Source organism: Amia ocellicauda, chromosome 10 (assembly GCF_036373705.1).
Source record: "Amia ocellicauda isolate fAmiCal2 chromosome 10, fAmiCal2.hap1, whole genome shotgun sequence".
Lineage (NCBI taxonomy): Eukaryota > Metazoa > Chordata > Actinopteri > Amiiformes > Amiidae > Amia > Amia ocellicauda.
Genome location: NC_089859.1, coordinates 30,306,542 through 30,319,555, shown reverse-complemented (window position 1 = coordinate 30,319,555; position 13,014 = coordinate 30,306,542). Strand labels below are relative to the sequence as shown.

The 13,014-nt window shown below is 39.2% G+C and overlaps 1 protein-coding gene across 3 annotated transcripts in view; it reads right to left on the bottom strand.

Moving 5' to 3' along the window:
- Positions 1-486: 486 nt before the first annotated feature.
- LOC136760464 (protein Jumonji) overlaps positions 487-13,014 on the bottom strand; it is a 139,622-nt gene continuing 127,094 nt past the window's right edge. For all 3 annotated transcript variants that reach the window (XM_066715873.1, XM_066715874.1, XM_066715875.1), the window contains 9 exons: positions 12,893-13,011; positions 12,044-12,114; positions 10,899-11,013; positions 6,968-7,073; positions 5,496-5,678; positions 4,237-4,367; positions 3,766-3,949; positions 3,206-3,313; positions 487-2,539 (listed from right to left, as the gene is read on the bottom strand). In XM_066715873.1, coding sequence (XP_066571970.1) covers positions 2,354-2,539; positions 3,206-3,313; positions 3,766-3,949; positions 4,237-4,367; positions 5,496-5,678; positions 6,968-7,073; positions 10,899-11,013; positions 12,044-12,114; positions 12,893-13,011 — 1,203 coding nt within the window. In that variant the 3' untranslated portion in view covers positions 487-2,353. The remainder of the gene's footprint in view (positions 2,540-3,205; positions 3,314-3,765; positions 3,950-4,236; positions 4,368-5,495; positions 5,679-6,967; positions 7,074-10,898; positions 11,014-12,043; positions 12,115-12,892; positions 13,012-13,014) is intronic.

The following is a 13,014-nucleotide window of genomic DNA, read 5'->3' as shown; positions in this document are numbered from 1 at the left end:
AACTTGATGTCCGAAGCCAATGTGTTCCTAATCAGCACACAAGTACTATACTCATGTTTCACAGCAGGGGCGGACTATTAGTGGTTAGTTGTTTCTCAATTTTCATCTAAAGACATTTAAAAAGGACAGTCATTTTGGCAAAATATGTATCTGTATATGATGTGATAGTTCTGGCAAGGTTATAAGAATTCAAGTTTAGAGAAAAAAAACTAGAAAATGACTGGTGCTAATATATTGCAGAGAGATTTAAAAGAAGCAGCAACCAGTATTAAAGGAAAGATTCAAACTTCCAGTTCATACACTCAACACAAAAGTCTTGCGGTAGAGAATGCAGTATTTATTACCTCCACTGGATGACACTGTAAACCAGACCGGCAGCAAAAATAATGAGCTCTGCCTTATTAATCGAGAAGAGAAATGTTCTTCACTCACACACACACACACAAAGCAAGATAGAAACATGGTTTGTAAAGAATTGACAGTGAATTGTCCATAAGTTTTTATTAAACCTTAAAAGTACAAACTTGAAAAGTAAAAAACTGGCAATAACCAACATGAATCTTTCCGCATGGAAGGAAAGGCTGAAGAGCAGCGCTAATAAATTAAATGTCAGACTGTAAGCAATAGTTTCACTGTAGAAAAAGAAAAAAAAAATCATAAAATACATTGTAAGGCCATAAAAACTTGACAACCACATTTTGAAAACACTCGACTTGTTTTCATTAAATACTCCTAAAACAGTTCAGTCTTCTGTAAAGGACGACAACCAACAACTGGATTATAGGATTTCTTGACAGTCCTCACTGACAAGCTCAGTGCAACATGAGTAGCTACTACATTGTTGAATTTTCAGTAATGAAAATGTAAAAACCATTTTGTGAACATCTTTCCCTTTTCTTAAAAAAGTAAAGCTAAAAAACAAAACTAAGGGGCGACAGCTACTCCATATTTATTCAGTGATGTAAGCAGCACTTATTTATAAATGTTACAAGAGAAACCCTGTAAGCATCAAACTCAAACCGATGAAGAAACTGAAATATAAGGCTTTTCTTCATCTGCTTTTCCTCCCCAACCCCAACCCTCCCCTCCCCCGAAAAAGGCTCAAGTATTTAAAGAAATTTACAGGCGTATGTACAATTTTTTTTTTTTGTATTTTTTTTTTCTTTCGTGTGGTTTTTTTTTCGGTTCTCTTTTTTTTCTTTAATTTTTTTGTAATACATCTGAAAAGTGAAAACAAAGAAAAGTGAGAGGAAAACTGGATTTTTCATTTTCACATTTTACAACCTTTACTAGTGGCTCTACTTGTGAAGTCACATCAGACCAAAATGTAAATCAAAACATAAGAAATAATAATAATAATAATAACAACAATAATAATTAATGCTGAGTTTAATACAGATGAAACAAAACGAATAGGAGAATGGAATGTTAATACGATTGCACATCGAGAATCAAAAAGCATTGAAGCCTCTTGTTCTGTTGTAAATGCCAAAATTGAGCACTTAAAAATAAAAAATAAAAAATAAACAGCACCAAAACAATTGCGTGTATTTCCTACTAAAATCAGGCACGGTTTTCACATGTAACGGCTCCTGAAGAAGGCAGCTTTCTTATGTCTTATTTCTCTTTACACAGATGCATAGTGATGTTAAATCGATAATGCTCTGATCCTCATAATCTGTCTGCCACTTGTTTCCTGAACGAACAAACAAAACAAAAAAACATTTTGGAGCTGCCATGGAATTATGCCTTTTCCCCTGATGCCGTCCTCCCAGTCCCTCAGGGGGGAAAAACAAAACAAAAAATGATTAAAACAAAATAAAACTCAGTCAAGCAAAGCAGTTTCTTTCAAGTTTTACTTCCAACGATCTCTACCAAAAAAGCTGCTTGCATGACTGAAAGAATAAAAACACAGCGCTGACCTTAATTTAAACTAATGAAACTTTTTTTATGCCCTTTCGTTTTTGCTTTAAAATAGCCGACCTTTTTTTTCACAGTTACAAAAAATCCAAACTAAATCTTTATGCAGTCGAAGGGGCTGATTGGGAAGAAAGAGTATATTTAAAAAAATCTTAATAAAGAAAATAAAAAAAAAAACAGGTCAGCCCTTTTTTGACATGCATTTGAAACAGTGGAGATACTACGATTCAAAGGGGAAAAAAAAAAGAAAAAGGTGAACCGCAGTAGGTTTTATATTTAATGCTAAAACAAATATACTTCTCTAAAAACAGAATTAAATCCTCTTTAGAGCTAGTGCAAAGACAGCTTGCGTTCTACAGCAAGTTCTCCATACTATGGTTGGGAAAACAAAATGACAAAACGTGGGAAAAAAAAAAAAAAAATATTGGCATCTTCATGAGGAACTAGAAGCACTTTTGGACATGTGTGATGAGGACAGACGGGACAGCGGGACGTCCACCGTGGCTCGTTTCCTGGGCCCTCTCTTCGCCGGGCTCTTGTTGAGGCTCACGCCGTTGCAGTTCTCGGTTTTCCCTGCCACTTTCCCACAGATCTGATTAACCAAACTGTTGATCTGCTCCTGTGTTACCAAGAGGAGAGGAGTCAGCATTCAGAATGAACAAGCGTGCCGCGAGGAACGGCGCACAAGGCGGTGGCTGATGGGAAATGAGATTAAAGCCACAGCATCTAGGTTTAACAGCAGTGAGGAAAGGAATTGAGCGACCATCTACCAACCAGAAGAAAAAACACAAATGTCTGCTATGAAAAAGCAATGTGTGATGTTTCCTGTGCGTGACACTTCCTAAAAAAAATCAGGGGAAGTCGTTGAGGTCACAACCAAAGTCCAACCACATGTGCTGGCCAAGCGAGCAAAACACTTTTTTGCAGAACAACAGTTAAGAGGTTTATTAAAAAAATTTAATTGCATCAACTGCAAAACTAGCAAAAATCCAAGGTCATTAATACATGTTTATTAAAACATTCTGTAAATGCAAGAGTCCAGATGGTTTCGCTGAGGTTAATTACACACAAAGCTGAACCAGAATCAAGCAGAAATGAAGGTTAAGTATTTAATCTGAATCTGAATTAGGGATTTAGGCCTAGACCACATCAACATTTTGCCCTACCTATTTGTGAATCGCAAATTGCAAACTTTTATTTACAGCCACAAGACACTTTCTAATACTTTTTTTTAGAAGTTGATTTGGTCTATGCCTTACTATCCAAATTCAAGAATGACTCTTACCTCATCATAGCGATACATCATTTTGAGGCCACGACAGGACTTGTGTTTCTCTACGTAGCGAAGAGCGCATTCCAGACAGAAGACCACGTTCTCGTTCTCCTGAACCACCTGCAAGGACAGAGCACAGTGATGAGCCAGAGCCAACCTCAGAGCTTCAAACACATGTACTTTTCAACAGCTGAAAGATGGTCTCCCTTTGTCACTGTGGAACTGAAGGGTCAAAATGTCAGATAAATCAACTGCAACGAATAAGATAATATACTTTTTTCTTCATAAAAGCCATTTTCTCTTGCCTTTTATCCTGTAAGTGTGACAGACATCTGGGTCATAGCTCAAATATTTATAGTAGTAACCTAATATTTTAAGGAGCCTGCCCACAACCAAGATAAACTATGTCAGAAGGCAAACAAGAAAAATGGATACATCAGTTTCTTTTGAAACGAAACATAATAAATAAGTAATAGTTTTATCATCCCTGTTTCAAATAAACACCATTATTCCTAAAACCGAATATGACAAGGGTGAAAACAGGTCCGTTTCCGCTGTGTGCTGTGGCTCACCATGGACAGGTAACAGAGGTGTTGGCATATCTGGCATCTTCTCTCCGACGTCTCCAGCGCCAGCCACTTCCGATGTTTCTTCTTGCCCTCGACTGGTGTCTGGTTGTTGTCGTGTGTGCCGTAGCGAGCCGAGGACAGCAGCCCGGCCTCATACAGTTCCTGCCGTTGTCTCAACTCCATATCCCTGCAAGGTGACATGGGAAATCAAACGACAGGAGTTAACAGCGCAGTGCCTCTTACAGAGAGCAATAACCCACTAAAACACCCAGTTGCATAAAAAGAATGCAAGTTTTGACAGAGGAAGGTGTAACTGAAAATGTTTCTGAAAAAAACATACAAAATTCTGATGCTGCGTTAGCATTTTCTCAATTAAAAGGGGGTTTATTTTCAAACTGAAGAGGTCTGTACACAACACCCTAATATTACAGTTTGGCCCAAGAATCCCAGTTGGATCACTATAAAGATACATACCTGAGATCTTTGAGAAGTGAAGAGACTGCACTCAAACTGTGACCATTCTCCCGTTTGGACTCCACTGTTGCAATCTGGTATAACAACTTCTCCATGGAAAAGGGTTTAGCTATACGCCTGCATTTCAGATCCTGCAGAAATAAGAGGGGGAACCTATTTAGAAAAGTCTAAATAGAACCAGCTTGGGAATCAAAGGATAATGTATTTTGCCAAACAGACCATTTTGTTTATTTCTAAATTGATTTCTTAAACACGGACGCCTCATAGTTTACATGCTTTCGTTTTCTTGTCAAATGTCCTGCAGAGTACATTCTGTATGATCTTTAACTCACTGAGTGTTTTGCAGGCCTGATTTAGGGATGCAGACTGTAATCGAAATTTATTCAAGATTAATTTAATGCATTGCTTATGTGAATAAATTGCACATGCTTCCGTAGTGAAGTCCCAGAGGGCCAAAAAAAAGAGGAATAGGGAAATGTGGGTACATTCATCATGCCTCAGAGCACAAGTCTTTGCAACAAGTCAGTAACTGTCACACACCCTGCAAGGCAAAGACAACGAAAGACTATGTAAAGCACACCAAGACGTTTCCTATCAAACTGCTGAAACTATCACAAGCATACACCTCTCGGTACAGACAGCGGGACGGCTGCTCTGTATGACCTGGCACACGGGCGACATTCTACACCAGACCTGCCAACTCCAAACTATAATGCTGGGACTGTAAGAGCGAGCACCAGCCCTGAACTGAACTGTATTAACCCATTGGATTTTTTCTCCCCCCCCGAGCACTTATTCACTTCTCTTCCACCTCCCGCTGGCATTTTACAGGCCTCCAAAGTGAAAGCTGAGACGCAACAGGTGTTCCCCATCGCCCGACGCACAGCTCATTTAACACGCGCCGAGTCGGAGCAAGAGGCCCGCTGGTGCCAGTTACTGGGTTTTCTTGATTTGAGAAAAAGTCAAACTGAGCGATCAAGGGCTGCCAAAGGGGGAGAGGTTTCAGTAGTGAGAGGCACGTGGTGAGGGAAGATTCACGGTGGAAATATATAATTAAATAACATCCCAGGAAGATGACATTAAATAATAACTGAAACGAAAGACAAAAGACAGACATCACCCCTCGAATCAACAGCAGCTTTAATTGTGCAGTGCATAAAAAGAATGTATCGACTGGAAACCATTTCCCCAACTAGGGATGGGGAGCATGTGCTGGACGCCCACGGCCCAATTCAACTCCCAGCCCAGTTCTGGCTCACCTTAGCAGCCTCGTATCCTAGGTTCATCCACTGGGTGGTAGCAAAGTGCACGGTTTCGGAAACACTGTAGCCACAGCATATTTTTGACACGAAGGTCCCCGGGAAGCAGACGATGAACTGGCCGCTCTGCTGGACGGTGCGATGGACCTTTATCCCCTCACGAACCAGCGCCTCCGGAGAGATCTGGAAGCAAAACCACAGGGAGCGTGTCAGTCTGTACCACGGACGCACAAGGTCTGAAACTGTCACAGGGGGCAGAAGAAAACAAGGTCACGGCCAATTCACAGGCCACCCTGTCATATAGTGATGCTTTCCTCTGCTGTGAGAATTTGATATGCACACTAACTACACTACGTTACAGCGGGAAATATTGCAGTTTTCAGTTCATTAACTTAACTTAAAACACAACTAATACTATTTTAATTAACATTGTATAATAATACAATACATTATGTCCTATCTTTTAACTTTCCTATCTGGGAGCAATCTAGTTACAAATTAGGAAATATTACTAAATGATCATTTTAAAAAGAGAAAAACTATACAGACAGTACATTTTTGCAATGAATACATATCAGCAAATTGAGTTTTCCTCCATGAAAAGCAGATGAATATACCACTCTCTCTATGCAGGTTCCCATAAACAAAGACAAAACGCTGTGTCGTTTAGGTCTGTATTGAAGTGCTGTTTTTCGTAAAGTGTGTTATACAACAACAATAGCTGTTGGGTGGCTTTTAATCCTCTTTTACCGAGGACAAAACAGATTTTCCTGGGCATTAATTTAATCAGGACTACCATTAATCAACTAATCTAGCTCCCTTCAGCCGTAGAAAATAAAAGCCGAGTTAATTCAATTTTGCTTATGCTGATACATTATAGGTTTACTGATGCGATTGGAGAGTGACTCAGTATTCCTAAGCACATTCATCCAAGGACCTCGCATTCAATAGTAATATAACTGAAATAAGATTAGACAGGGAGAGACACAGAGCGAACACTGCAAGCAGCAGTATGAGGAGCTATGGGGCGAAGATGCTACAAGCTTTTGGCAGGAAGAAAAAAAAATAATCAAGCATCGCAAAGGGGTATGATAATTGTGAATCAGAAAGTGTTTTTCCGGGTCTTGAGAACTGTCAGTTATGTCCCAGATAATGAACGTATTTATATCTGAGGCATAATGGTGTTTTGCTGTTAACGATAGCCTTTTTAAAACCGACTGGCAGGTTGTGAATCCGTCTTCGCTCCCGGCAGAGACCTCGCTATTTTCTCTAGAGAAACGCCGTGAGAGAATGAAGTGGGACTAAAATAATGAGGTGTTTTTTTTTTTTTATAATAACTCATTTCCAAGTATTTATATCGAGTAGGTTTGGCGGGGGGTTGTGAATATAAAAAGAAAAAAAAGAAAAAGAAAAGACAGTGTGGCAAATCTGTGCAGTGATGGAGGCCGTCCTCGTGCGCGTTTTGTTCTCACCATGATGTTCTTTTCAAGCATCTCTAGCCCTGGAGTCCCATTGGCCTGAAGCAGCGTGTGCACCACTTTGTCAAGTTTAGTCTTCTCCTCAGCAGGAATGCAATACCTGGGGGACACAAGACAGTGAGCACCGGAGGCCTGCGGCAGTCCTCCAACACAGCAGCTGGTAACAAACGTTTGGGGTTTGAAGTGTAAACCACTAATGAAATCATTCCACAAATTTCTCCTTTATTACACTGGCATCCACTACAAGAAATCTCCATATCCAGGATTTTACAGCTCCATCATCATCATGGAAGACACACAATCTTAACATAATAATAATAATAATAATAATAATAATAATAATAATATAGTTTTCAATGTATAATCCACAAAAAGCAAAACAGTAGTAGTTTGTATGCACTGAATTCATTTTACCTTCCACTACTTGTAGTGCATTAAAACAAACATTGTCAGAATAAGCTAAGCGTACTCCACTGTAAAATAAACCACGTTAACCTGCAAAAGAATTTTGTTCAACTCAGGACTCTATTGTATATTTGTTGTCTACCACCAATACCGCAAGTGCAATTTGCAGTACATCTTTGCCAACCTGTTACAAATCGCACACAGTACACACAGTTATAAGACACTATCAAACCTGAACATCCAGAACCCTTTCTTAAACACACAACCTTACACTCAAATCGAGAAGATCATCTTCGGCCATACTACACTGTGCCGTACGGTACGTCCGATTGTCTCACAAACTTCCTTATATTTTTTTCCCCAAGCAAACATTTGCCAGAAAAAAGATATACCTATATATTCACTTCATAAAAAAAATATAAAAGATTGTGAAATAACCAGTCTTGTTCAGTCAGTACTTTCTCCGGAAACAGTTTTCGCTCAGAAAGTACTGTAAATGCCAGTGCATTGAAGGTGAGATTTATAAAATCAAAATCATGACTGTTTTGCCATGTGTAAAGCTGCATTTTACACAGAGAATTCAACGATCATGTTGGGTTCGACAAACAACAGCACAAATAAACAGTTTAATGTGTGAAACCTGTCTTTGAAGAGAATTAATAATTAATAATTAATTAATTCTACCCATCTCTCTCTCGCTCTCTCTCTCCCCGGCTGTAAAAAATGCCCTGGATTATCTCAGACACTGGCACCAATCTGCTGACTGTGGAAACCCTTATAATTCCTGGTTCTGCTATTCTAGGCAAACATTTTAGTTTTATAGGCTATCCCTAGCCAAAAAGCTGGCAAAGGTTTAGGGGAATATAACTTTACAGAGTTTTTTGCATTTTAAACGGTCCCACATAATAAACCACACACAAAAGCCACTGACAAAAGGTGCTTATCGAAACCACTAGATTGAGGGTTAAGAGGCCTTGCAATTAAGACAGAATAAAAATAGACAGACCTGTTAAAAGTGGAAAAATAAAACCACTAATAAGCATCAATTAAATGAATAAATACAAAAATACAGCAACACTTGCAAGAAATAAGATCTTCCCTTTCCACGTCTGCCCCTTTGAGCTCCTTCTATCCCGTGGTCGCCAAGTATCAAATGTCATACCTACCTTCCCCCACATTCTTCACAACACCCAGCCATCCGAGTCTCACGGCTGGGAGAGCTGCCAGCAGAGGACTAGGGTATGGGAGGCAGGGTTTGGGGAATGCGAAATATGTGTTTGGCTACCTGGGTTCAGGTGTGCAGCGGGGTTACTAAACTCCCCCTGCCACCCAAACCGGCCAATTATAAGAAGACACACCAGGGGGGCACAACAGTTGTCCCTATAGGGAAAGCCGAGGCAAGATCACAGTTGTGTGGCATACCATCAGCTTCCTATATTTGCTCATCCCTGGAGCCAACCCAGCTCTCCCCTGGTGCTCTAATGGACAGTACCCTCCTCAACCATCCTCATTTCCCATGATAGGACCAAAGTAGTTCTAATACAAACAAAATCAAGTAAGTGTTCATACAGCATAACAACAACGCACATGTGTTTTAATTAAAAGCAAATCACTCAGAGGCTTCACTGTTCTTGAAGAAGAGAACTTGAAAAAAAGTTTGACGGAGTCGGGGGATTTTATCCGGCGATGTTTTGTGTTTCAATTTTAAGATTTTCGTTCTATATTCAAGCTGCTTCAATCCGCCACATTAGATTCCAAATAAGCATTATTCAAGAACTACATGCAGGTCTTTTTTTCCAGTAAGTTTTCAAAGAACCTGAAATATAATTACTTTGGTTTGAAGTGTTTCAACCCAAAAATGATGCCCACGTCCCACAAAGGGATTTATAGCATAAAAAACTTTTACAATCAGTTAACAGTTTACATTTCTATAATGATTTCAATCATTTTGAGTAGGTTCAAAAACCTCTAAGATTTATAATCTTATTTAGATCCAGCAAGTTCTAAACTCTTATTTCTTTGTATAGTTATTAGAATAACCGTGTGATTTATTGACCTCACTCAGAACCACTGAAATATCATGAACATGTCTGAAGACTACAAATACTGAAAGATTTTTATGCCATAAACTCCAGTGGTTATCCATATCAAAATGTTCTTTGGAAACTGGCCCTCCGGCTATTCAGTTACAGTGAATTTACCATAAAATTAAAACAATACAGTGAAGAGTACATGCTAGAAATTAAATAGGCTTACATAACATTTCACAAGTGTAATTTTTTTCTAATAGTTAACAATTACAAACGTGCTAATTGAGGTCAGATATCTAATAAAAGACAAACAAGCTAATTTGAAAATACAGCAGATATTTAAGAAACACCATCAAAGCATTTAAAAATAAGCCATTTGGCCGTCCTATGCATTCATCCAACAAACAAACAAACAAAAATAACCTTTTTCAAAATCCTTTCTTTCCTAGCAGAAATTGAAAGAAAAAACGATCATGAGTGTAATTATTTCAAAATAAGCCTGTGAACGTACAGATGTATATTTCTAAAAGAGAGGTGGGAAATGCAGCAAGATTTTGGAAACTTCAATGAAAGTTGAAGAGATGTCAGCTAGCAAGGTCCTTTAAGTGTCAATTTAAGGTATGTAAAAGAGGTTGAGAGAATTACTCCAATAGAACATAGCACAGAAATAATACCTAAAAAAATACTTAAAGCAATACCAAACAGACTGGAGTATTAGCAGATAAGATGCATTTGCTTTTGTACATGTCCTCAATCTGTCTGCAGTATTTTACCTACATCAAAGGCTAGAGGTTTAATTAGCACAGACGCCACTGTCTAGACTGCAACCACGTGATACTTTACCAAATTTGTCTTTCTTTCTCACAACAGTTTGGAATAACTGCTCTCCACTATTTAATAGACTGCAAATCAGTTTCTTGATACTCCCAGGTTCGAAGTCCCATATGCCCTGATTCCACCCCGTACACAGCTGAGAGGTGGACTGTCCACTTATTCCATGTCTTTACCCATCAAAAAAATCCCCACATCTTAAACCCCCAAGCAAATCATTTAGCAGAATGGCTGTTGGACTAATGCCCTTATCTTCTTAGCGAAGGTGCAGAACTGCCCACAATGAAGTTCATCAGGATGTCAGAAACAACGTGTACATATCAGCAGTTATAGCTTTTGCTCAAGTTGACCCCACCCAAAAATAGTCAGCTTACAATTTGCCTACCTGCTGTACTTGCTTGTTATTGTATTGTAGTGAAAACTAAACCAAAAAGTGAATGTATTCCCAGTCCAAAGTGAACTTTAGTTGGTAAAATCTGCAAAACTACTACTTTGTATATAAAAAACAAACAAAAGCAACAAACAAGCCAACAATTAAAAACATGTATAACTTTTGACCCATTGGGTTATACCGATACATAAATATGTAGAGAGACTCGCATTGTTATAATTAACCTGTGACAAGAAGTAGAGGAAGGAGATCAAGACTGGATACGTACCAAATGCAATCAGCACCAGTGTGTAAGTAATCAATGTATGGAAGGCGATTTTGGTCTCGGGACCAGCATGAGGTAGAAAAGACCATGCCAATGTTTAGCCAGGGAATGGTCACTCCTGTAGGGAGAGAGAAAAAACACCACATGAGTGGAGTACTGCAGATCAATAATATGACAATTAAATTAACTTGACATTTCACTAACATTTATATCAAAACTAATCCAGTTTTTAAAGGCCATCTGGACACTATAATACTGTTGAGCTGAGGTTTAGTTAACCCAAGCTTCAGCACTGTTGTGGATTGGGCTTGATATCATTTCAAACGCTGTGAGACAGTTAGGCGCACATGTTTTCAGAAGACAGCAACAGACTTTCTGCTTTGCAAAGTGAGCATGGCAAATTTCAACTGAAAACATCCTGAGAGAAAATCGTCCTTGCCAGGGAGCTTTAGCCGAGTCTCATTCCTGACCTGGCAGGGCTGCATGGACCTTGATGCTCAGCCCATTTCTTGCTTGGCTGTGAGAAGTTTGCTTTTTAAAAAGTGTGCTTTCCAACTGTTACTCTAGCATGGTTCCCTCGCACGAGCCCTCACTCGGAGCCCTGTGAGGTTGTATTGTGCATATCTGCAAATACTGAATAGTAGAGAAACTGCCAAACTGCCAAGAAACTCCTCTGTATGCCAGTGATTTAAATGAGTTGTGCTGGGTCTTAAATTAAGAAACACATGGCTGACATTACTGTTATTGGAGCAATATTACGAAAGGCCCCTTGTGGAACTGTGGGAGAGGGAGCTCTCTAATAATAATAAAAATAATAGTGAATGTCTTTTAAGGACAAAGGGTAGATTTCCAATAGGATGCTAAGCCTTTCCCATTTGTTATAGAACTGGAATCAAACCGAAGCAAAGGGTGCATTAAATGATTGGTTTGACCCATTATTCCAACACTAAGAGGTTTAATTTAATTTTAGACCAAATAGAAATAAATCAAAGAGTACGTTTGGTGGAAAGCTTAGTAAATCTGTCCCAGAGATGTCAAAGGAACTGGAGATTTGTTGGTTGCGGTTCTCCGTCACCTGACACCTGACATGTATTAAAGAGTGCTAATAGAGGACTTAATAAGCAGGACACAAGGTACAGAAGTCTTACCAGGCACAGCACCAAGGTGGCGCAGGATGGATCCTGAATTATTGGGAAGGACTGTGAGGTTCCATCCATGCCTGTGAAGCATAAGAAAAATGAACTAAAATATCATAGCAGCACATTAATATGTAAAACTTTTGAGTATTAGTCAGAAATTCCTTGTGTATGTAAAAAGTTTGAACACCATAAATAAAGACTTGTTGGGATGGGATGACATTCCTAGGGAAAAGCTGAAGCTGTTGCTCCTTCACTGTTCGTTTGTATTATTTTCCTTAAACCAAGTTTGCAACATTATTTATTGATGTGCTTCTTGACACAAATCATCCAGGCAGGATTTCCTCTGGGCACCTACGTGTCTTTTTGTCAATGAGGTGAGAATGGGTTAGAGGTGCATTAAAAGCACAAGAGAAACCCTCCTGCTGTGTGCCTACTGCATACAACTAACAGGGTTAAACAGCAGCATTTATTCTGAAGAACTGAGAGAGACTGTTATTCACAGTTTGGGCAAAACTACACATTACCATTTAACTCTCGGTGGCATTCGTTTTCTTTTAAGTACTAGTCCATAGGAAATAAGCATTTTTTATTTTGTTTTGCTTTTTTGTTGTAATTAAACCATCATAGATGGTAGATTGTGATTTAATCTACTTCAGATGTGAAAAAAAAATGTATTGCTGACTAATGCACATGTAAGGAAAATTCAAAACAGCAGAGCCATAACAATAATGTTTAGCAGTACTAAGAAAAATACTGCAGCAGATGGTTATCAAGCTTTAAAGTTGGACTACGGTAATGGCCTTCCTCACAAGACTCGGCAGTCTCCCCGAGCGACAGTGAACCGTGCAGGAGTCTTACTTTGAAAATGGCTCTGACTTTCCCACGGGGAAGCCGCTTCCATGTGTGTTTGTATCCACTTTCCCATAGTGCACTGCCACATGGCAGTCCTTCTGCTCCACTATCCTCCAGTATTCTTGCTG